The sequence below is a fragment of the Punica granatum genome, chromosome 5 (genome assembly GCF_007655135.1).
Source record: "Punica granatum isolate Tunisia-2019 chromosome 5, ASM765513v2, whole genome shotgun sequence".
NCBI lineage: Eukaryota > Viridiplantae > Streptophyta > Magnoliopsida > Myrtales > Lythraceae > Punica > Punica granatum.
Window position 1 is genome coordinate 28052964 of NC_045131.1, and position 26577 is coordinate 28079540.

At 36.6% G+C, this 26577-nt stretch overlaps 2 protein-coding genes, 1 non-coding gene and 1 pseudogene across 3 annotated transcripts; 2 read left to right on the forward strand and 2 right to left on the reverse strand.

Moving 5' to 3' along the window:
* Positions 1-1162: 1162 nt before the first annotated feature.
* On the reverse strand, positions 1163-1914 carry LOC116207170. The gene is made up of 2 exons (XM_031540049.1): positions 1789-1914; positions 1163-1700 (listed from the first exon to the last, which is right to left on the reverse strand). The coding sequence occupies exon 2, from the start codon at positions 1677-1679 to the stop codon at positions 1446-1448; it is 234 nt and encodes a 77-aa protein (XP_031395909.1). The 5' UTR covers positions 1680-1700; positions 1789-1914; the 3' UTR covers positions 1163-1445.
* Positions 1915-11982: 10068 nt separating this feature from the next.
* Positions 11983-13938, forward strand: LOC116209130. The gene is made up of 5 exons (XM_031542686.1): positions 11983-12290; positions 12375-12735; positions 12778-13039; positions 13102-13829; positions 13927-13938. Exons 1-5 carry the CDS (start codon positions 11983-11985, stop codon positions 13936-13938), a joined length of 1671 nt encoding a protein of 556 aa, XP_031398546.1.
* On the reverse strand, positions 12382-12488 carry LOC116209726. Its single transcript, XR_004157318.1, has one exon. It is a non-coding gene; the product is annotated as a small nucleolar RNA R71 (small nucleolar RNA).
* An 8808-nt stretch (positions 13939-22746) lies between the features above and the next one.
* LOC116207199 lies at positions 22747-24484 on the forward strand (annotated as a pseudogene).
* Positions 24485-26577: the final 2093 nt, after the last annotated feature.

Genomic DNA, 26577 nt, shown 5'->3' on the forward strand with positions numbered 1-26577 from the left:
TGTTTTAATAATATATATTTTTCTTATATATTATTACGATTAATCTTTTAATATTAAATTCTCCAAATTATTCATTTATTTTTTCCTTAATTCAACTATACAATCATTACATTTTTCTATCTTTTTCTTTAATTTAATAATAAATTCTTTCACGTACTTTTCTCAAGCACTTTTATTTTTATCCCGTAAAATCAAACTAAATCAAATTCTACTTCGCCACCAAGCGCATACTAAAACCTTATGCTTGGTGTTGCAATGCCTACTACATCAAAACAAGTATCCCCTGTCAAGGTCACATGTTCGGAAGCATTTAAGAATGACGTACGTCTCCATGTTCGCATCGAATGTCAACCATTTCGGAATTTCCCATCAGGATGCATCGTAGACTTGATATTTTAACATGTCATGCAAAATAGTGAACTGCAGGAAAGTGAGGGAAACAACAACCATAATGTGGCCGAAGATCATGCTCCCATTGTATTGGTATTGTACTTGTTGGCAATGGCCAGGCATGTGTCTTTCATGTTTCTGGAGACGGGAGACAGTATCAGGACAGTGAAGAACGCATGTGCTTGTTTACATTTTCTGACTCGTTTCTTCGAGCATATGTTAATGTGTGCAGAACACCGAGCTTAAATTCAACACTAAGATTGGTCAAGAAATTCCCTCTTGTCCCTTCACAGGCACTATCTGGTAGTGTGCTCTCGGCAGTTAGGATGGGTATATGAGCAGCAGAACACGTTTTAATTGGTCTACTGAATCTGCCTGGCCGATTTCTCTTAAGGGTAAGAAGCTTGATGTGATTATCCAAAACTCAAGAACACAAGACGGTCCGGAGAGACTACTCAGCCCTCCTCTGGGGCTCTATCTTTGTGGCCCTTAAGGCCAATACGCCTTGCAAAGGCCCATCAGTCCCTTTTAAAGTGAAAATACGAGCGAGTCGAGCTGCAGGTTGTGAGCCGTTCGTGCTATATTTAATAGAGATGTACCCGCATTTTATAATTATAAAGCTTGTCATCTCAAGGTCGAGCTTTATTGATCTTGAAGACCCTAGGTTTCGGCCGAAGGTTAGTCGACCTCAAGCCAATATTCGCCGCTTTTATTCGTTGTGCTTGTCTTGCACTTACACACACATATTCACATCATCTCATAGCTCAGTCCATTGAAAACTTGAACTCCCTGAATTGATTCGCATTTGGTTTTACAACATCTCGACTAATCATACCACTAAACAACTTCTTTTGTATATATGTTGCAGTCACGAGCCATCCAAGTCGGTTGAGTAAGAGGCAGACCATCCACGCTCGATAATTGATACATAAGATATTAACATGTATATGTCACCAAAGGGGAAATAAAGAAAAAAAAACACTTTACGATCAATAAATCAATTCCCATCTCAATCTTCTATATACTAAGCTAAGATGAAGGAAACTTTAATTTGATCAGTTAGGGCCCCAGCAGCTCAAGAACATGACGGTCCTGAGAGGCTCCTCGGCCCTCCTCTCCCGCTCGATCTTCGCCGCCCTTAAGGCCACAGAGTCGAGGCCGCTAGACGTCGACGAGAACCTCCGCGCCTGCTGCACCTTCTTGACGTTGGAGTCGCACCTCGACGCCTGGTCCCTCATCCCCTGCAACGCCCTCACCGCCGCCTGGTACAATGCCCGGCCGCCGCCCATGTTCTGTTGAATAGCTTCTCTCTGCCAGACGAGAAATCAAATATTCGGATTTTCTTACGAAATTATGGAAGTTCGATTCATTTATATATATGCGGAGGGAATTTGATACCGGCGGCGCTGATGATGCCACGACAGGCCTCGACGGCGGCGGAGATTAGATTCTGTGGGCCAAGGGACTCGCTGCGGAGTCGACTTCTGGATAAGATCAAAGGGGCTGCTGACGTGGCAGAATCTTCCAGAAGCGTGGCATGAGGAACCGCCGTTCAGTATCTAATTTTTTCCTCGCAAGAAGAGACGCAAAAATTGGCTAATTACAATTCGGCCCCCAAATTTTGATTTCCGCGTTTAACATCCTCAATTTTCTATTTATTTTGCTACATCCCCTCTAATAGTTTTGTTTTCAGCAATTAACCCCTTCACGTAATTTTACGGTGCTTGGCAAAGCTTTAATTTTGGTAATCACCTCCCTCATGTTTCCGTTTCTTGGGATCAAATCACTTTGCGCATAACCATATATTCTCTCCCATTAGTTTTATTGCAAAATTACTTTATCTCGAGAAGACAACATCGACATTTCAAGAGTGCTCGTATCGCCTCTCAACTGTAAGAGCGTCATAGTTAGTTAAGAAGATTACCCCTACTCTAGTGATTCGGAGTAGGTGAAGCAATATGCCTACACTAATTTTCCCTTATGTTTCGTTTGGTACACCATAATCAAAAGGAATTAATCAGAATGAATATTTCATCCTTCCCTTCATTTCTTTCTTTATCGTCTCTTTTTATGAGTTGGAATCAATAATCCATTATAATTATCTTTTTTCTCAAACTTGATGAAATGTTCATTCAAAAAATATACTCCGTTTGGTTTCGCAATCGGATATTAAAATTTTAACTAACTTTAATTGTACTCACTACACAACAAAAATCAACTCTTCAAAATAAAAAGGTGGAGCCCATACATAAATCTACATAAACCTCCATTATAGTCAATTCAATTTTTAATACTAAATTCTATCAACTATTCATTACTTTTTCACATTTTTTCTCATTATTCAACAAAATAATCATTATAACTCAATTAAAATCAAAACTTAACTCTAAAACCAAACACACCAAATTAACTAATACTCTTTCCATCATTCCAACCAGCTTTGATATAAAAATGATATATTTCCTTTAAAGTTCATATATTGAAAAATATGTATAGAGTGAAATCATGATAATTTAGATCCAAAAATAGTGTAGTGCAGTGGCGTACGACCTCACTTCATAACCAAGAGATTCTAAATTTAATACTCAATGAGACTACTCATGCCTATTTATTAGATATTAGGATTTCTATTATATTATACAAGCCCATGAACTTCTCATGTCACCGAAAAAAATCATGATGAATTAGTTCATCCTTTTTAGTTACATTCCTCCACGATTTCAAGTTCAATTAAAAAAAGATCATTTTTTCTTAATAAAATTATATTTTATGTCATAGAACCTATTCCATTCCTTTACATTTCATTCTGGCATACCAAATTAAGTAAGTGGAGATGAAATTCTATTCCGTGATAACCGAAGTTCTTTGTGAAAATAATCAAAGAGTAAGTATGCAATTTGGTCCCTAACTTTTGATGGTTTTGTCAATTTGGTCCATGACTTATATTTTGCATCAATTTGGTCCTTACTTTTGTCAATTTGCATCAATTTGATCCTTATTATATCATTTAGTTCCCTCACTTACCAAAATTGTATCGATTTGGTCCTTGTTACATAAGTTGAGTCCCTTACTTAAGAAAATTGCATCAATTTAGTCTTCTGATTACATCAATTTGGTCCTTTGACATATTATTTAGGTCCTCAGTGGCATTTCGTTAACTATAGGTGCCGATACTTTTAAATGAGGGGTCATTTTTACATGACTTTGGTTCAACGTTATATCAAATAAGTCTTTCTTCATTTTTTTTTTCCTTTTTCCATCCAAAATTAAGAGGAAAAAAAAGGAGAAGAAGAGTAGAGGGTGAGCTCCGATAGGGATCTCCCCCGCCGACGACCTCCCCTAGGGGAGGTCGCCCGAGGGTTCAGCTGTTCTTCTTCTTCTTCCCTTTTTTTTTTCTTATGGATGAAAAAGAAAAAAAAAAGACAAAGGAAATGGAAAAGTGAAGAATATACTGATTTGAGGGACATATCTGATGTAACAGATGTCTGAATGTAGAACAACGTTACATCAAATAGTGAACTAACACATCAAAGTGGTCCTTCAAAACTTAATGGCAGTTAGACGCCATTAAGCTAATGACACCAATCTGAACTGAAGGGACCCACTTGATGTTACTGTGACATATTTGACATACAATCTTATCTTTATGGACTGGGTTGATGCAAAATGGGAAAGTGAGTGACCTAACTGATTTTACAAGGACCCGATTGATGCAATTTCAAAAAGTGACGGATCAAATTGATGCAAAAAATATATTGGGGATCAAATTGACATAATTGTCGAAAAGTCATGGACCAAATTGCCTATTTACTCTTTTCAAAACGAATGGAAGAGGTCAAACGTGTTCTTCGAGGGCCAAGCGTAACAGCCGTCCAATCCAAAGAGGTTTTACGTTTTGGCCTAGCCCATCCGATGAGCTTAATTTTATTAACAGTAAGTAGACATTATAATACGATTTACATCTTGGCACTGAAAGATCCATACGTATGAGAATTATCGGTGTGGGACAAACATGAACTTTCAATGACAATCGGGCAAAGCCTTTGAAAGGAAACTTGCAAAGAGCAAAGAAATTAGAGAGTGTAATGGAATTTTAGTTAGGGCTCAACGACCTGTTCAAAACAAATTAATCTCCGATCCGTTTGAAACTCAATTTTAGCAAATTTACAGAGCTAATTTTAAACAGGCTGATAGTTAATTACCTGTTTCTTGAGCTAAAATTGGATTATAATCTTGCAATCAAGCTCTCAAGCCAAGCCTGAAAAGGTCAAACGTGCTCTTCAAGGGCACATGGTTTGGGCCAGGAGGTTACTTTTTGGGCCCAGCCCATCCAAGGGGGTTACATTTTGGGTCCAGCCCATCCAAGGGGGTTACTTTTTGGGCCCAGCCCATCCAAGTGTGTTAATTTTAACAACGTCGTGGACATCAGTACATTTTACATTTTGGCGCCAAAGGATCCGAATGTATTAGAATTACCGGTGTGGGGACAAACATGAAATTTAATCGGGCAAATTCGATGAAGGGAGATCTGCAAAGAGCATGCATATATATATATATATATAGTCGTAATGGAATTTCAATTAGGGTTTGACGGCCTATTTTAACAATTTCTTGATTGGTTTCCTTTGGCAAATAGTTCGGTTTACGATATGTTCGAAACTCATTTTTTGTTAAATTTACAGGCCGGCTAAATTTAAACAGGCTGATATGGTTCATCTCTTTCTTGAACTAATATTGGATTGTAATCTTGCAAGCTCTCGAGCCAAGCTTGGAGTCGAACAAATCAAGCTCAAACTCGACCATAATCAATACTCATGCTTGCAAGATAATCAAGCGTTTAATATTAGTATTTATTATTTTCGAAAATAGTAATCTTTTTTTTTCGGCTAGATTATTGAATATCGAATACAATTCTGAAAGGACTTAGCTTTTATTTTTTCCTAATCATTAATGTGTTATTGAAAGATCAAAATTACCGCTAAATTTCTTATTATAATTATATATTATAATAATCAACACTAGACATTTATTAAACACTAGACATTTACCTAACGTGAACATTATCGGCTGGTCAACCTTCACACGTAGCTTGGCAATTTATATTTGGTAAAAAAATCATATAAGCAAACCCTAATCAGGGACAATTATATATATTTACTCCATTAAGTAGTTAAATGACTAAGTAATTCTCCTTAGTTATCATAATTAATTGATAGAATGCACGAAAGATAATCTTACTCGATTTCTATTGGTCGCATATCTCGACATCTGGGGGAGCTTGTCTCCATGACAAAAGGCATGAGGGCACATACTCCCAAGAATAATAACCAACCTATATTAATTAATCTAGTTGAATGATCTCTACGATAACGATAACGATAACTTTTTAAATCAATAATTATGAATAACATGATACACAGGTTCCATCTATCAATTACAAGCAATAATTCAAGAGATGACGCCCCTTGCGATGAATCGAGAATCGACAATAATATATTAGTTTTCCATCTCACTTGCCATGCATTGCATGATTATTTGCTATAATTTAAACTTAATTTTTTAAGGCGAAGTTCATCATACGTGACATGGCCCAATCAATTAGGGACCCAATTGTGCAGATTAAAATATTTAGGGGTGTGAGAAAGCCTTGGAAGCAATCAAGATAAAGGGTAGATGGTCTAGAAGGACCTCAGAATAAATCTTAGTTGATTAATAAAATAATATTTGACCTAGTAGTACGTCACTAGAGCTGGTGAGACCCTTGTCTATTGAGAAAGAACAGATACACTTCGACCAAAAGTTTATAGTCTCTCACGTGAATATTTTTTTCTATTTATAGCTGGAAATATATATATATATATATTTTATTATTATTTTTATTATTATTTTTTTGGGAACATAATATTGCTCTCACCCATAATTTCTCTTAATAAAATGCGAAATGTTTGAGAAGAATGGGGTTTGATGCAATGGTATAAGTCGACGACTTAGAATCATAAACTCTCGGATTCAATTCTCATTAATGAGACTTCCGTCTCACTTTATTTAGTTTTCACTATTCTTGTATTAGTCATAACCATCCCGATAACTGAAAAATACAAAATGTTTTAGAAAGGTCATGTAATACAGTGCGTCAACATGCCTTATCTTAGGAATGAAGGAATTTTGGTGAGAATATTTGCACCCTTTTAATTTTTCTTCTTTCTCTTTATTAGGCCAGTGATCCACTTTGTAGCCCGGAAAAAAGATGAAATATTTCCTTTATCCAAAATAACGTTTCAATAACGAGTTGTGATGTAATTAGCAAATTGCAAAACATGTGAGTGAATTTTATCTCCAATACAAGATTTCAAAACACTAAAAGTGCACCGTAACTAGTGAGTGAATTTTATCTCCAATACAAGATTTCAAAACACTAAAAGTGCACCGTAACTAGAGCCAATACGTGTTCGAGCAAGCATTAGTCTTAGACTTGGTTTGCAAGCCATGCTACTGATGTTAAAATGTTGAAATATAATTACTAAAAAATACATTTTTTTTTCATAATAAGTAAAAATGTTTCGAAGATAATAGTTTAGAATTGATTAAAACCGAAATTGATATTTGAAATAGAGAATAAGCGGAGAAAATTTTTATAAGTAGTTCTTATATAACTTGTTGGAGAAAATCGCGTTTCCAACTAATAAAATTAACCAATCATGAATTTGAAATAATTCTCCAAAAATTACTTTTGCCTAAAAATCACCGATAAAAACACTTATTCGCTCTCCACTGCAACCCTAATGAGTTACATAAAAAAAACAATAGAAAGCCAAAATGTATTCATTAATTAATATCCTTTTTTTTCACAAGAAAAAAATATTAATTATCTTTTCCAAATAGCTCATATGCCCCAAATGATATTTGGGACGTGGCATGCTCCTGTTGGGTTACCGAAATGTGTGGTCCTCAATGTTGGCCGGAGTTTGAAATCTCAAAATTGCAACCAACTGACACGTATATATTTCTAAAATAGGTCAGTTGGATATATTATTTTTATCTTTCTTTTTTTTCTCGTTAGATATATTATTTTTAACAAGAACCACACAAACGAAAAAGATGTTACAATATACACCCAGAAAAAAGGAAAAAAAAACCAAAGAAAAAGATATTAGAGTTGAGCCTGAAGGTCAGGTTTTGCACGTACATCAAAGCGCGAATGCACGCACTATTTACTGTATGTCTTTTTCTTTTGGGTGAAATATCTTTAGTATATGTCTTTAGATTAAAAAAAACAAATGTTTAGTACATTAAATAATCCTATACCGTATGGATACAATTAACAAAACAAATCAATATGAAGAAATAAGAAGATCCAATAATAAGGATGACAGTGGACCTTCGAATAGTATCCAGATCAACTACAATTAGCTAAACAATTTTGGTCTTAATTTGATGAGGTGAACTTATGATGAGCAAAAGTCCCGACATTCGCCTCCCCCGCCCATACAGTTTCATCCGTCCCTCTCACTCCTTTCCGATGTAAGATTCTTGATACTATCACAGTCTCCTTCGAATTCCTATGACATTGGTCTTAAGCTCAATTATTTAACGAGAACACTAGCAATGAGGGCCGAACTTATGATGGTGCACACACAAGATTCTGGTATAAGAAAAGACCCTCCTAAGAGGTATTATTCATTTTGGAACGATTTGTCTGGCTTTTGCGAAAGTTAAGAGGAAAGGGATATTAATCTCATTTATAATCTCGTTTCTGGTCTGGAATTTTCAATACCACTAATATTCATGGTATATCGATAAATATAGATGTATTTTAAAATATTATCACGAGGAAAATGATGCCGATGATCGAGAGAGGATACAGACAATACCAGTTCAAACTTATAATGCTAATAGGCTATAAAATCATCCCTTCAAATTTCATTGAAGTCAACGAAAATTGAGTTTTTGGACGTGTTGTTTTGACAGCCAAACATGAAGAAAATATGCGGCGTAGAGGACACAGGCGATCGAGAGATAGAGAGAGAGAGGGGGGGCAGGATAGCGTGAGCATATATGCGGCCTAAAAGGTTTTCATAATTACGTTACTGCTTTTGATAATGTGAAACGTGCATATCGTGTAAGAAAAAGAAAACGTCAGATTTTATAAACGGAATTTAATACTATGATATTATTCTCGAATCAAAAATTAAAAAGCCTAACATATTAAATTTTACTAGTGGAAGTTCCTATATCTTTGATACCTTTTTCTTCAAATCTACTATTTTTTGATGAAAAATTATGTAAGACATTATTCTCGTAAGTATGAATGACGAAACTTTAAATTACTATTCCTTCTAACAGTTGTCCTTTTTGAGATTCAAATTTGCTCATCCTCTTTACAAAGGTTGATGCTATTTTTCACTCAACTAATATAATGCTAGTTTTCCATATCTAATGCTAGACTCGAAAAGAAAATTGGTCTTTTTTCTCGGTTACAAGAATAAAGTCGATCTTTGCTTTTCGGATTCTAAAAGGATAAGAATGGGCCGTGATCTTACATTTTCAAAAAAAGAATCATTTCCAGGAGAAAATAGTAGTTTTGTATGTTTCCTTGTGGTCTTATCGCATAAAAGCATTATATTTTTTATCCAGCAATTAATGATTGTCCATTTATATCAATAACGAGTATACAATAAAATATTCAAGAGAAAATTACAATAACTGAAAAATACAGCAAATCATTGAGATCACTACAAGAGAAAAAATAATGCGACAAAGTACAAACAATAAGCATAAATACAGATGTAGAAATCCTTTCAGTTGTTGTATATCTGTTTCCGACTTGTTAAAGCTAAACTGTATATGGCCTCAGTGAATGCCGAGTAGTCGAAACTAATTGCAAACCATATAAAGCTACTGTTGTGCAAAAAAAAGTAGCAGAACTAAGAGAGGTCTTGAATCGGTACTCGACGCAGGAACATTTCACAGGTCAAAACTTTAGATTTAATCAATTGAACCAATTCCTAAACAAACTCATCCCAAGCTATTCAAACCAAGCAATCACACTTCTTTGATCGGTTCCCACCAGAGATTATCAATCAAGTCAATCAAATCAAATTAGTCAGGATACCCGATTGGTTCAAACCAACGACTAGCATTGGAGAGTTGAGACTTGCAGAACTTCAACAAATAGGCAAGCCACAAAAGGTCAATTTTGTAAGCGGAGGTTCAATTTATCAAAGACAAGAGTTACAACCTTTTGACATGGAGGGTAGGGATATAGTCGCGGGGGAGTTGAAGGAGCTGAACACGAGAAGCCGCCATCTAAGGTGAGGAGGAAGACCAAAGAGTAAGGTCGGTGTTGAAGGGCCAATCGGATTGGCAGCCGGGGCAGGACAGTCGGGCTTGGTAGTCGGGTCCGGTTTGGTCAGGCCTATTGGGTCTATACAGTGGGGTCAATACAGTTTGTTCCGCCACCAATCGAGAGAAGCGGCGGTCTGGCAGTGGGGGTCGCCTCCGTTCCAGAGCTCCGTCAAGGAACAAGCCGTCGCTGCTTTCCACCATAAGCCACGGGTTAAGGAGAGGCATGCGTCATTGGAGGAGCCAGGAAACTACCGCTGCAACCTCCGAGATGTCATCTTCACTGCCCCGACCACCATAAAGACAACAGACAAATATGTGGTGAAGATGCCTGCAAATGCAACCGCCGGGAAGAACATCTGATCTGTGGTGGACGAGGAGGAATGTCTAGAAGAGCAGCCCGACACGGAAAGGCAGATCTCAACCATGCAAAGAAGATCCAAGCCAGCGACTAGATCAGTAGGCACCGATGACACTCGACAGCTCCATAACCTTCATTATTGTTCGAGAGAAGGAAAAGAGGAAGAGGAAGAGGAAAAGGGAGAAGAAACCACTGAGATCGAAGACAACCAAGAGCTAGAGGATGACCATCACTTCCCAATTCGCAGTGGCGTGGCGCCCCGAAGCGTCCGGCTACTAGGGGAGGGGAAAGAAAGGGATCAATGAGAGAGAATAGATTTCTCGCATAAATGCATTAGCCCATAATATTGTAATGGGAAATCCAATAGTGCGTTTGGATTTAGAGTTGAGTTGAGTTAAGTTTTGATTTTAATTGTGATAAGGGCATATTATACTCATATTTTATTGTGCAATTCATGTTAAATTATTATTAATTTTATAGAAATTATAAGAAGTCGGTGCTTAATTATGTGTAATTTGATATTGTAGGTCTTTGAGGACTTAGATGGAATTACGAGCAATATTGAGGAGTTTTGCGCAATTTGGAGCCAGCATATATCTTTCGGAAATCTTTTTTTGTTGTGGATATAAATACTCCTCATAACAAGATTAGGAAACCCTAGGGGGGGAGCCATCTTTCACCATTCTTTTAACCTAGAGAGTTTTTGGAGAGGGTCTTGTCTGGAGCCGTCACCTGGATCAATTGATTTGAAGCGAAGAATTGTGGAAGAGATAATTCCTTAAAGGAATTGTTGGGTTTTTGTTTTAGGATTCAATATCTTGAGTTTACTGCTGAATATGAATTCTATTGCAATGACTCCTTGGAATTATAATTGTGTTTTCAATTCCATGATATTCTAAGCATCTTTTGTGGGAATATGATGAAACCCTAGGTAGCTAATATGATGATTGTCGCCATGTTATAGGATTAATAGATGTGTTGATGATTCATGATTGCAATTCCTATAATTTCAATTTTAATTCTTAATTGGTTATAATTGTTAGAAACACTATTGATACGGGAGTTGATATAGTGTTTGTTAGGAATTCTTGATTAGACTAATTAGTTAAATGCGATAGCTGCGTTAATTAGTTTAATTAGAGATTATCCAGGGATTAATGCAATGTTTCTAGTTAGTTATTCGCTAAGACATTAGGGATAATTAATTTAGGGCATTAGACAATCATAGCACTGGAAGGTGTATGATTATAATTTAGAGTCCACTATTAATTAGAGATGCGGGAGCTGATTGATTAATTAGAGGTTTAAGACTTTAATTTTAAAGGCTTGATAAACTCACTTGAATAATCACATAGCTATCAGTCTATATAACATGATGGCAATCTGATTAGTGAAACTAGGGTGGATTCTGTTTTTCCCACTTTCAATTGATATATTTTCGTACAATTCTCTTTCTGCTCTTTGTGACGATTTAGGTTGATTAGTAGTTAATTAGTTAATTCTCTTAATTTGATTGCTTAGATAATAATAGAATCTAATATAGGTTTAGTACTTAATTAATCCTTGTGGGATCGACACTCTATTCATCACTATATTACTTGATCTGACCCAGTACACTTGCTGGTAGAATTTGAGCTTATTTTTATATATATTTGCAAAGGGATCAAGTTTTGGCGCCGTTGCCGGGGATTAACTTAATATTAGACCACCTTTAGTTCTATTGTTAATTTAGGCGCACTTTACTGTGTGTTTATTTCTTGTTCTCTTTGCAGGTATTCTATGCGCAGGAGTAGAAGTGCTGAACTTCTACCATTAGATCCTGAGATAGAGCGCACCTTGCATCGGTTGAGAAGAGAGAACAGAAGAAGGAAGAATTGCAGGTAGTTGAGATGGCAGATGATGACATCAACCGCCAAATACAGGGTGCTGCCAGAGCACTTCGAGACTATGCAGTACCTACTATTATGGGTTCTGCGATCAGAAGGCCCACTATTCCAGCTAATAACTTTGAACTGAAGCCAGCACTCATCCAGATGGTTCAATCAAATCAGTTTGGAGGATATCCCAACGAGAGTCCTGATGAGCATATTGCAGGATTCCTCCAATACTGTAACACGGTAAAGATGAATAATGTCACTGATGATGTTATTAGATTACAGCTTTTTCCTTTCTCGCTTAGGGATAAAGCGAGAGCCTGGTTCAATTCACTGCCACAAGAGTCCATCACCACCTAGGCCGACCTTTCATCTAAGTTTCTCAGGAGATTTTTCCCACCAGCTAGGACTGCAAGATTGAGGAACGAAATCACTAACTTCACCAAGTTCAATGGTGAATCACTTTATGAGGCATGGGAGAGATTCAAGGAGGCAATCAGAAAGTGCCCACATCACGGATTGCCAGATAATCTCCTAATTGAGGTCTTCTATCTTAGCCTGGATGATACATTGAGGTCTCTAGTAGATGCTGCAGCAGGAGGCGCACTGATGGGTAAGAATTATGATGAAGCAAGTGCTTTGATAGAAGAGATGGCCTCCAGTGCACATAATTGGCAGAATGAAAGAAGTAAATCAAGAGTGGCATCAGTCAATGACATGGACACTATTGCTAATTTGACAACCCAGATTTCAGCTCTCACTACCCAGGTAAGTAAACTCACCTCAGCACATTCTTTTAATACTAATCAGGTTGCTTTTTGTGAGTTGTGTTCAGGACCACATTCGACTCTTGAATGCATGTCTGGAAATCCCTCGGCTTCACCCAATGGAGAGCAAGTGAACTTTGTCAACAACTTCCAACGGAGTAATCAAGGGCCTTATTCGAACACTTACAATCCCGGGTGGCGTAATCATCCTAATTTCTCATGGAGGAGGAATGAGAATAATGCACTTAAACCGCCACCTGGATTCCAAAAGCAAGGCCCTGCTCAGAATGCTCCACCTCAGCAAAGTCAGTCGAGAATGGAAGAGCTCATGTTGAGCTATATGCAAAAGACTGACACCATGCTACAGATCAACAAGCCACTATTCGAAACCTAGAGGGTCAGATTAGTCAGATTTCTCAGCAATTGAGTAATAGACCATCAGGGTCTTTACCCAGCAACACTGAAGAGAACCCCAAGGGTGTCAATGCTATAATGCTGAGGAGTGGCAAGGAATTGGAAATAGTCAATAGAAAAGCTCAAACTCAGGAGGAGAGTCCGGAGAAAGACAAAGGTAAGCAAAAGGTGGAGGAACCAAGGCAGAAGTCACTAGGGGTGAAACCGTATGTTCCTCCTGTCCCTTTTCCAGGAAGATTGAAGCAACAACAGTTGGACGCCCAATTTGCTAAATTCCTAGATGTTTTTAAAAAGCTGCAAATCAACATTCCATTTGCAGAAGCACTCCAGCAGATGCCTTCATATGCTAGATTCATGAAGGATCTGCTCACTAAAAAGAGGAAGTTTGATGGGAGTGAGCCTGTGATGCTTACAGGAGAGTGTTCTATGATTCTCCAAAAGGACTTGCCTAACTTACCACGCAAACAAAGAGATCAGGGGAGTTTCACTGTTCCTTGTACTATAGGGAATTTTCATTTTGAGAACGTTCTTATTGATTCAGGTGCAAGTATAAATTTAATGCCTCTGTCTATTTTCAGGAAACTTGGACTTGGAGAATGCAAGAAAACTCATATTACCTTGCAACTTGCTGACAGGAGTATCAAATATCCAAAGGGTATTGTTGAGAATGTCCTGGTGAAGGTAGACAAATTCATATTTCCAGTCGACTTCATAGTCTTGGAGATGGAGGAGGACAGAGAGGTGCCCATGATCCTTGGCAGACCGTTCCTTGCGACAGGTAAAGCATTAATAGATGTGGAACAAGGTAAGCTCACTTTAAGAGTTATGAATGAACAAATAACTTTTAATGTTTATGACGCCATAAAGAAATTTGATGATGGCAAATCATGTTACACCATTGATATTATTGATGAGCTTATCTCTGAGTCTGTGGAGGAGAAAGCAGGTGTGGATACAATGGAATCAGTCCTTAGGGATCTGGACGATTGGAGTGATGATGATGAGCATGAGGAAGAATCTGTGGAGAAGGTATCAGAAATCAAGGCTCGCTACTATGAGGAGCTGGGCACTAGTGCGACAAAACCAGTATCATCTTTGACACAGTCCCCGGTGCTAGAACTTAAACCATTGCCTAGCCATTTAAAATATGCCTATCTTGGAATAGATGATACTTTGCCAATAATTATCTCTTCTTCCTTGACAGGTGATCAGGAGCAACAGCTCCTAAGCGTGCTGAGAGAGCACAAGGAGGCAATAGGATGGACTATTGCAGATATCAAAGGGATCAGCCCTTTGATTTGCACTCACAGGATAATGTTGGAAGCTGAGTGCAAACCCATAGTGCAACCACAGAGGCGACTTAACCCAACTCTCAAAGAGGTAGTGAAGAAAGAAGTGCTTAAACTGTTGGATGCAGGTATTATCTATCCTATCTCAGATAGTAAATGGGTTAGTCCTGTTCAAGTAGTGCCCAAAAAGGGTGGTATGACTGTGGTTAAAAATGAGGTCAATAAATTAATCCCGACTCGTACTGTGACTGGGTGGAGAGTTTGTATAGATTACAGGAAACTAAATGATGCTACCCGTAAAGACCATTTCCCCCTCCCCTTCATTGATCAGATGCTAGAAAAACTTGCAGGGCATGATTATTATGTTTTCTAGATGGTTATTCTGGTTACAATCAGATTCATATAGCACCCGAGGACCAGGAGAAAACCACATTTACTTGTCCTTATGGCACTTTTGCCTTTAGGAGAATGCCTTTCGGTCTCTGTAATGCACCTGCCACTTTCCAGAGGTGCATGATGTCTATATTTTCTGACATGTTAGAGAATTTTATTGAAATATTTATGGATGATTTCTCTGTTTTTGGGAAGTCATTTGAATCTTGTCTGACAAATTTAGGCTGTGTGCTTAAAAGATGTAAGGAGACTAATCTGCTTCTGAACTGGGAGAAATGTCATTTTATGGTAAGAGAGGGTATAGTCTTAGGTCACAAGGTGTCAAAGAAAGGGATTGAAGTTGATCGAGCAAAAGTGGAGATAATAGAGAAGTTGCCACCACCCACTTCAACAAAAGGAGTAAGGAGCTTCTTAGGACATGCTGGCTTCTACAGGAGATTTATCAAGGACTTTTCTAAAATCTCTAGACCTCTTTGTAATTTACTTGAAAAAGATTCTGCTTTTGTTTTTAATGACAATTGTTTGCAGGCATTCAATTTATTGAAGGAGAAACTCACTTCTGCACCAGTGATCGTTGCACCTAATTGGGAGCTTCCGTTTGAGCTGATGTGTGATGCCAGCGACTATGCTGTAGGAGCAGTACTTGGGCAAAGGAGAGGTAAGGTATTTCATGCAATATACTATGCTAGTAGAACTTTAAATGAGGCCCAAAAGAACTATGCCACAACTGAAAAGGAGCTTTTAGCAGTCATATTTGCATGTGACAAGTTTCGGCCTTATCTGATAGGTTCTAAGATCATAGTATACACAGACCATGCTGCCCTGAAATATTTGTTTGCCAAAGCTGATGCTAAACCTAGGCTAATTCGTTGGATTCTACTGCTACAAGAATTTGACCTGGAAATTAGAGACACAAAGGGAACTGAAAATGTAGTGGCTGATCACTTATCCCGTTTGGAATTTGATTGTTTAGATTCACCCATTAATGAAAAGTTCCCTGATGAACAATTGCATGTAGCAGAAATCCAAGGATTACCTTGGTATGCTGATATAGTCAATTACATGGTTAGCAACATCACACCATATGGTTTGTCATCTCAACAGAAAAAGAAATTTTTGCATGATGTGAAATACTATTTTTGGGATGAACCATATCTGTTTAAATATTGTGCTGACCAAGTAATTAGACGCTGTGTGCCTGAAACTGAAAACTTAGCATAATACAACACTGTCATTCTAAGGAAGCAGGAGGCCACTTTGGTGTGGAAAGAACTGCAACTAAGATCTTATCTTGTGGATTTTATTGGCCTAGAGTATTTCATGATTGCAGGAATTACATTATGTCTTGTGCTCCATGCCAAAGAACTGGCAATATTTCTAGGAGACATGAAGTACCACAAAATAGCATTCTTGTAATTGAGCTTTTTGATGTGTGGGGAATAGACTTTATGGGTCCTTTTCCCTCTTCTTTTTCAAATAAATATATTCTTGTGGCTGTTGATTATGTTTCAAAATGGGTAGAAGCAGTTGCTCTACAAAGTAATGATGCCAGAGTTGTAATCAGATTTTTGAAAAAGAACATCTTTTCAAGATTTGGGGTACCTAGAGCCATTATAAGTGATGGGGGATCACATTTTTGCAATCGGCAATTTGAAAAATTATTATCAAAATATGGAGTTACTCATAAAATTGCCACCCCTTATCATCCACAGACTTGTGGACAGGTTGAGGTGTCCAATAGGGAAATAAAGCGTATCTTAGAGAAAACAGTCAATGCATCTAGGAAAGATTGGTCTTTAAAACTTGATGATGCATTGTGGGCTTACAGGACAGTTTTCAAAACCCCCATAGGAATGTCCCCATACAAGATTGTTTATGGTAAATCATGTCACCTACCAGTAGAGCTTGAGCACAAAGCATATTGGGCCATAAAATACCTTAACTTTGATTTACAAGCTGCAGGTGAAAAGAGATTGCTCCAATTGAATCAGATGGCTGAGATGAGAGAGGAAGCATATGAAAATGCTAGGATATACAAGGAGCGAGCCAAGCGATGGCATGATAGGAACATCCTAAAGCGAGAGTTTTTGCCTGGTCAGAAAGTCCTATTATACAACTCTCGCTTGAAGTTGTTCCCAGGTAAGTTAAAATCTCGATGGTCTGGACCATTTGTTATTTCTAATGTTTTTCCCTATGGTGCAGTTGAGCTGAAGTCAGAAGATGACCGCACTTTTAAAGTAAACGGTCATCTTCTCAAGCATTACTTTGAAGGGGAAATATTGATGGTGATGCCACTACGGTGGATCTAGCAAATTCGGTTGAAGAATTGGAAAAGTCGAACTAGCGACTATAAACTAAGTGCTTCATGGGAGGCAGCCCATGTCTGAGAGCTAAAGTCCCTGTTGGCTCTCAATTCTTTTGCTTCATTTGTTTTATTTTGATTTGCTGTTGGTTTGTACTTTATCAAGCACCCACTTATTGGGTAGACTTGGGATATTTGCTATTTGATTGTTTTAGTTAAGATGGATTATCTGCTATTTTGTTCTTTTTGTTGTTTTCTTTTTGTTTTTGAAGCCAGGGTGGATAACAACTGCTGACTCTCTCTATTGCTATACCAGTTGGAACTCCAATTGCTTCAACTTAATTTTTCGAAAACCGGGGAAGTACTAGTATCTCTTTTTCTCTTATGTTCTTTATTTTATTTTCGTTTTACTAGAGCTACATTAGGAACAGTGAGGACACTGTTTAATCTAAGTGTGGGGAAGGGAGATACTAAACAGATGGAGTATAAAATTGAGTATAGTGTTGATGTCTGAATTCTGTGATTTAATTTGTTACTCATGACATCTGATGCCTGTCTTTATTGATAAATAGTTATACTTCCCTGTCACCTTGAATTATAATTGTCCTTAAGTTATCTGGCAATTGTTAGGCCAAATTCTTTTTTTTTTTTTTTAATTTTTTTTAATTATTGAAATCTAGAGATTGTACGAAGAATACTGTTGATAGCATTTGTTCAGGAATTGTTTGAAAAAAATTGACTCACTTAGGCGCCCTACTCACCACTGTTGTGATTTTTGTACTTAGTTAAAATTAATTAGTCAAATCTTTAGAAATCAAATTTACCTAGTTTTTAGCCCTAGAGTTTGAAGTTTAAGAGTCGGTCAAGTCCTTAAGTGAAAAATAAACAGGTCTACTTCTAAGCAAAGTTAGTTAGTATATCCTCTTTTTAATTATTCTAATAGCACTTTAACATTTAGTGAAAGAGGTAGAAGAAGCTTTGTACTTAGTGATTCCTATAAAAGAAGTCTGAAAAGTGTTAGTGAGCATTCAAAAAAAAAAAAGCAAGCATAGCCTTTACTCCAATGACTCAAGAATTGAGTTATGAGTATCCTAACTTGAATGTTAGAGTGAGGAAGAGTTCGTAGGGGTCCCTTTAAAACCCGGTCACTTGGGTGATGAGCCCGGGATGTGCCGACTCAATGAACTCACTATAACGAGAAGAGCGGAAAGGCACAAGTTCAAACAAAAATTGGACTTGAAAAAAAAAAAAAAATTTGCTTCTTAAACAGAAAGGAAAAATTGAATGCAAAAACAAAAAAATAAATTAAGACTTGTAAAAAAAGGAAGAAAACCTAGGGACGAAGCAGATACCATATGCTTTCACTACCTTGTTGACTTGCTTAGAGGGAAAATTATAGGGATTATATGCCTGCTAACAGCTATGAAGTTTAAATGTGTATTTTTCCTTATAGGACTGAGTATTTACTTTTGAAATAGAAATCTTAGGCTAAACGCTTGGATTAAAATTTGCTTTCTCTAGATTAGCTGGTTAATTTCAACTGTAGTACTCTGATCACATGTTTCCAGTTTGGTTTGAGCAGTGGGCACCACAAAATAACGAGTAATAAATTATGAGATATCAAATGCTTAAATCAGTGAATATGAAAATTTGTACTCTCTCTGATAGATTTCTTTCCTTGGTCTTATTTATTTTGCTTGAGGACAAGCAAAAGTTCAAGTGTGGGGAAGTTGATAAGGGCATATTATACTCATATTTTATTGTGCAATTCATGTTAAATTATTATTAATTTTATAGAAATTATAAGAAGTCGGTGCTTAATTATGTGTAATTTGATATTGTAGGTCTTTGAGGACTTAGATGGAATTACGAGCAATATTGAGGAGTTTTGCGCAATTTGGAGCCAGCATATATCTTTCGGAAATCTTTTTTTTGTTGTGGATATAAATACTCCTCATAACAAGATTAGGAAACCCTAGGGGGGGAGCCATCTTTCACCATTCTTTTAACCTAGAGAGTTTTTGGAGAGGGTCTTGTCTGGAGCCGTCACCTGGATCAATTGATTTGAAGCGAAGAATTGTGGAAGAGATAATTCCTTAAAGGAATTGTTGGGTTTTTGTTTTAGGATTCAATATCTTGAGTTTACTGCTGAATATGAATTCTATTGCAATGACTCCTTGGAATTATAATTGTGTTTTCAATTCCATGATATTCTAAGCTTCTTTTGTGGGAATATGATGAAACCCTAGGTAGCTAATATGATGATTGTCGCCATGTTATAGGATTAATAGATGTGTTGATGATTCATGATTGCAATTCCTATAATTTCAATTTTAATTCTTAATTGGTTATAATTGTTAGAAACACTATTGATACGGGAGTTGATATAGTGTTTGTTAGGAATTCTTGATTAGACTAATTAGTTAAATGCGATAGCTGCGTTAATTAGTTTAATTAGAGATTATCCAGGGATTAATGCAATGTTTCTAGTTAGTTATTCGCTAAGACATTAGGGATAATTAATTTAGGGCATTAGACAATCATAGCACTGGAAGGTGTATGATTATAATTTAGAGTCCACTATTAATTAGAGATGCGGGAGCTGATTGATTAATTAGAGGTTTAAGACTTTAATTTTAAAGGCTTGATAAACTCACTTGAATAATCACATAGCTATCAGTCTATATAACATGATGGCAATCTGATTAGTGAAACTAGGGTGGATTCTGTTTTTCCCACTTTCAATTGATATATTTTCGTACAATTCTCTTTCTGCTCTTTGTGACGATTTAGGTTGATTAGTAGTTAATTAGTTAATTCTCTTAATTTGATTGCTTAGATAATAATAGAATCTAATATAGGTTTAGTACTTAATTAATCCTTATGGGATCGACACTCTATTCATCACTATATTACTTGATCTGACCCAGTACACTTGCTGGTAGAATTTGAGCTTATTTTTATATATATTTGCAAAGGGATCAAATTGGTTTGTAATGATTGTATTGTTGAATTATGAGAACAAGTGTGAAAAAGTAATAAATAATTGAGAGAAAATAATGATTAAGTAATGATTGTGTTGTTGAATTGTAAAAAAGTAATGAATAGTTGAGAGAATTTAATATTAAAAATTGAATTGAATGGTTAAAAAAATTTAAAATATGAAAAAAAAAGTATTGATTGTGATGTTGAATTGAAGATAAGTGGAATTGAGTTGAGTTGAGTAAAAAAAATTTCAAAAAATAAACACACCCTCGAGAGCATATGTGAATGCGATTTACGTTCCAAAAGGTACTAAAACCAAATAACACATTTGAGATTTGTCTTTCTCCAACCAGATCAGATCAAAGATATATTCTCAAGTTACTGAATGAAAAAAATTATTCAGACGTATGTATGACATGAACATAAAGTGGCTTAAGTAGATTGTGGTTTTCTAGGGTGAACTTATGATTTTTGGAACCCCCACAACGTCCACTAAATTGATGCCAGAACCTTGCATAAATGTTTGACTACAACTTGGTTCGTAGGTTCAAACTACTCCATCGTTGTTTTAGGCAACAATCGACGCATATACATATACATATGTGTGTGTGTGTATGACCCTAATATTCGTGTATATGGCAATTTAAATTAAAATGATCATAGGGGAATTGCGGAAGTCGATTTGATCATTTGAGGTCTTGTGAAAAGTGAAATCGACTTACGTGGGCCGAACTATGCTGTTGACAGCTGGACAGTTGCCACACTCCCAGCCGGAAAATGACTGGTGATGATGGGAGGAAAAGAAAGTGTGCGCTTTATATTAAAGAGAGTAAATTTGGACCTACCTTAGTAAGCTAATGATTGATAATTGATATGTTGATATGAGCAAATTGAGTTGGATGTCTGTGACACATTTTTTTTCCACATGGATTAATCAAACCAATTATGGTTTGATATAAAAAAAAAATACCGTGCAGGCTTAGATGAATTTAACTTCGATTCTAATCCGCAGAACAAAATGTCTGCAAGCAACCTCACTAGGGTGACAGTAGTCAGCCAACCTCGCCCTCTCCCTCTCCCTCTTACCTTTTTTTTTCAAATTCCTAAATTGGGGCCATTTTCAAAATTGAAAATTAGAAAGTGAAAAACAGGCCACTACAACAAGGTAGTTTATTTGTAACTAAGTGATCAATTTTAGTTGCTGAAAAATCACATTTAACAACTATACATATATTTCGTTATCAATTTTTTTAGCTACTAACATGTTACAACTGAAATGTAACCAAATTATTTTAGGTGGTATAAACTTTAGCAACTATATTTTGTTCTTTAATAACTGAAATTATAGTTGCTAAAGAGTTTATTAATTGCTAAATGAATTATTTAACAACTAAGTTTTTCATTTTACTAAGAGATAAAATGTAGTTGCTATAACCTATAATAACTAAAAAAACTTAGTTGCACATTAGTTGGTACAACTCAATAGCTAAAAGGCATGGCAACTAAATATATGTATGAATGGAAAATATTTTAGTTAAAAGTGATTTTTTAGCAACTAAAATTGATTAGTTAATTTCTAATAAATTACTTTGTTGTAGTGATGTGACGCATAGTTGTCCATCAAAGGCTTTTATTTTTTCTGCTTACGGTACTTCGTATATATCCAAAAGTTCACTATGTTTTGATTAACCTGCGTTCGAACTGAGTCATCCCACTGAGAAGTAAAACCGTAAAACCCTCATAATTATGAATTTTCTCTATATGTTAAATTCGAACACGAAACCTTACTTAAGAAGAAAAGATATCAAACCACCCGAACAAACCCAAATTAGTCAACAAAATCTTTTTGTATGTGCTAGAAGTGCGATAAATTTTGTATATAGTTATGGCACATGACAATATTACATTACATTTAGAAATATATCCGAATAATATTCTTAAAGATCATGTCCTCCCTCTAATAGACAACAGAGGCTTATGGACACAGAAGGAATACGAGAAGATCCCAATAACAAATTGAACTCAATATCTGATAGTATATATCGAGAAGGAATAAACATAATTTTCACTAATTAAACCCTACTTTTTCTGGTGTAACCTTTTTTTCTTTTCCGTCCAAGAGACGAAAAAGTCTTTTATATAACGGTTATATGTAACGGGGTTCATGTGGCTAAATTAGAACCCTCTAGGATATTTCAATTTATATTGATTTTTAAAAATATTACAAAAATAGAAATATTTTAAATATTTTGTAATTTTGTAATTTTATCACGTGGATTCCGTTACATATAATTGTTGGAAAATATAAATAAAAGTGCATCAAAACTTCTCAATTTCAAGTAAAAATCCTCAAATAGAAGCAGCGGCATCGAACTCCATTTCTTATCGCATTAATATTTAATTTTTATGGTTTACCAAAAAATTAAAAATGTATAAATTTTTATGTACGAGCAAGGAAAGAGTGGGGGAGATTATTACGGAGGGGAGATCGTGTTCACATTTCCGGTCAGGGAAAGGGGAAGGGGAAGGGTGACACGTTGCTCCTCTGATGAATAGAGGACGGCACCGAATCCCTTTGACTTACCCGTTTGGTCCCTTCTTCCTTCCCTTCCCCCATTTATATATATATATGCTCCCTTTCGTAAGTTCCTCATCCGTACCCTCTTATGTACAATCTCTCTTCACTCTCAGAGCTTTCACTTTGAGAGCTCTTCATCAACAGGCGAAGGACCCGGAAACGAAGATCGATAGATTCCTACGAGTATTGTAAAGCATGGGGAGAGCGCCTTGCTGCGATAAAGACGGGATCAAGAAAGGCCCCTGGACACCGGAGGAAGATCAGAAGCTCGTCGATTATATCCAGAAGCACGGCTACGGGAACTGGAGGACCCTTCCCAAGAATGCAGGTACATATACGTCGAAGACGTAGCAAGTCTCTATTGTGTGTGCGTGTATATATATATATATATATATATATAAATAGTTGCACTGTAAATTGAATTACTATTCTCATTGGACTTTTGTATTGATTCTTTCCGTATTGAATTGCTGTATTTTAGGGTTGCAACGGTGTGGTAAGAGCTGTCGACTACGTTGGACGAATTATCTACGACCCGATATCAAGAGGGGAAGTTCTCCATGGAAGAAGAAGAGATGATTATTCAACTCCATAGCATACTTGGAAATAAGTAAGTAGCTAGCTGCCAGCAATTTTCTTAGAGAAAATAATATTACTTTTTGGGGTAGAAAAGAGAAAGTTAATTGCAATTTTTCTATGTTAATTGTGGACTTTTGTCTCTTGCAACCTTTGAAAATATTCCATTTCCCACAAAAGCATACTAGACGTTTTGAAGAAGTTGCATAGATGGAAGATTTGAATACTCATTAACGTGGAAGAATTGGTATCTTGCAACTCAGTTCAATTAAGTGTCGGAATAAATAATAATGTTTTTCCATGGAAGAGGATTATCTTGATATTGGCAGAATACACGTACGTATTCGGCGGTGGCTAATGTTTGTGTCGTGCACTTACATATCTTGCTGTTGTGATTGCAGGTGGTCTGCCATTGCTGCTCGCTTGCCGGGAAGGACCGACAATGAGATCAAGAATTATTGGAATACCCGTATTAGGAAGAGGCTTCTTCACATGGGAATCGACCCTGTGACTCATAGCCCTCGCCTCGATCTCCTTGACCTATCCTCAATCCTTAACAACACTCCCCTCTACAGCTCCCCCCAAATGAGCCACCTTTCGAGCTTCCTCGGGCCCCAGACCCTAGTTAATCCAGAAATATTAAGGCTCGCTTCCTCTATCGTATCTCCTCACGTAGAAAACCCGAACTGCCTTCCTCAAAATTTTCAACAGAACCAATATCACCAACTGCTGATCCAAGACCAGCTCCACGCACCACCAATTCAAGAATTTCCGACTTGTGTGCCGTCTTCTAATAATGAAGCTTCACAAGTCATGGAGCGTAATGTGGATGAGTATCGGGATCCTCTGGCAGCTTACAACAATGGTTATTACTATGTTCCTGAAAAGAATTACGAGACCCCTAATCCCCTCCAAGGAAATAGCTTTGCTCCAGTTTTATCAGCAGCAACGAATTCATCAAGCTCAACACCTGGAAATTCGAATTCACCATGCATCACCGGAGGTGGCAGCATCGAAGATGAGAGAGAAAGCTATTGCAGCAACTTGTTGAATTATGAAATAATACCGGATCTGTTGGATATGAATTCATGTAATGAGATCCGACAACTTATCGGAGACTCTGAATATTTGGGTCCATGGAACATTCAATCGTGTTGATAGATATTTGTAATTGCTCTTTTTAATTAGTCATGAAAATGATTCATTTAAGCAATTCTCATCACAAGCTATTGCTTTCTGTATTTTAGCCCCATAATAACATAAACTTATATTCGTTCCTGTTTTTCTACGGGAACATTCGGAAGTATATTAACCATTGCTTTCGATTTCTAATTTTAGATTACTGCTCGAATCGTTACATGTTACGCCTATCTATCCTTATAAGTTTCAGATGGACGAGCAATGAAAAGAAAATTGTACGAAGGATAACTTTTTTTTTCCTTATAAAAAGGTTATATATGAGAAATTAATAATAAATAGATATACGCGCTGTCCCACTTATACTATAAATGTCTTATATACTAATAATTGAGATACTATAATTGTCAACTCATGCAATAAAAATATTGCAACGTGACTAAACTATTAATATCCTGTTGAACTAATAAATAATCGATTATCTAACATCAAATTTCTCCATAAAGCAATTAAAGTCCCTTAACCTTATCTGGAAGGTATCGTATTATATAATAATGCCTCCAGAAGAGGTAAGAGAAAATCTAAGGAAAAAGATTTTTAAGAGTAAACGCAAGTCATCATCAATCCCCCAAAAAAAATCATTATATGTAAAAAAAAAAAAAGCTCTGTTTCCGTGGTTTTGCCTTAACACAGAGCCAAGAGCTTTCGAATGTGAGACTCTTATGCCCTTTCTTTTCTGTTTTTGTTATCTCTTGTTCTATACTAAGCTCATGAGTTTTATAATAATAATAATAATAAAAGAGTTATTATGAGTATCAACCAGTTTCATCGATCCCGACAACGAATGAGAGATCCCTGTGATCCCCTTTGGGAATTACAACGGCGACACCCGTTATTACGAGTCTAAATTGGTGTCAACCAGTTTTTCTCCCTCGTTCTCCTCTCCACTTTACTGATATGTTTCCCTTATAACAGGAAAAAAAAATCATTACGAATACAAACTGATTTCATCGATTTTGATATGAACCTCAGATCCCGGCAATCCTCTGGAAGGTTTGCCGCGGCAACACCTGTCCCTTGCCTAACTGGGCGGTGACACTCTTTTCACGTACTTATTAAAAATATAATATTACAGTAATTAATAAAGCAATAAACAAGATTAGCTTTTTTTTTTCATGGACAGCATGAAATGTTGCATGAAGTTTGACAGTATCGTCAGAGTGCACGTGTCGCGTTGCCAGCTGTGACACGAATGTGGGGACCACGAAAAAAGGGTGAGCTTTTCCTTTCCTTCATTAACATTGAAAAACATGGCAGGGTTCTTGTGTAAGGTGTGCTTGCTTTTGTCTCCATCTCTGGCCGTTGAATACCTCACCTTTTGGTACACGTGGAGCAAATAATACGGATGTGGCCCCACCGTATGGGCTGGCGGTAGACCGGTTGACTTGTTAACTTGTTAACACAAAGGTAAGGTCCGTATCCAAGAGAGAACCCTCAATCATGTACTTGTGATTTACATCGATCAATCGCAATCATTAATTGATTAATTAACAGTCTCATCAGCGTCCCATGCGGTGTCAGCAAAGAGTGACTGATGCCCTTTTAGAATCTACTTCTTTATAAACTTTTTAGTTACAATAAAATGAACTTACGTGTTAATTGTGACATCGTAGAAACTAAATGAAGGGTCTGGATAACTTTTCATTTCTATATGTAACTCTCATATTATTGAAACGTCAAAGCTTGTTCGGCTTCTATAATGTCGATCTATCTTATATTTCGCCTTATGATAGACTTGGATCAATGTGTTGTCGTCGATGATCTTTAATACTGAGATAGGATATTTGTTCCATATTAGTATCGAATTATTTTAAGGTGAGATTTTAGTGGATATAACGATATTCAGTTATAATATCATTATTAATTAGTCATAGCGTCAGCTAACATTTTTTGGCAGATGATTGAGAAATTCTTAAATTTTGAGAGAAGTGCATTTCATTGAGACAAAGGGTATCACAATTTTGATGCCATGATTTTGAGCTATCTATAGATCACCGGGGAAGTCGGGTCACTACTTATAACCATCGTGGGCACAATGTATCTCGTGTGGAAGTTTAGTGGCAGTTGGCTCAAGTACATATATAACTCGATGGATCAGACCTAACTCTA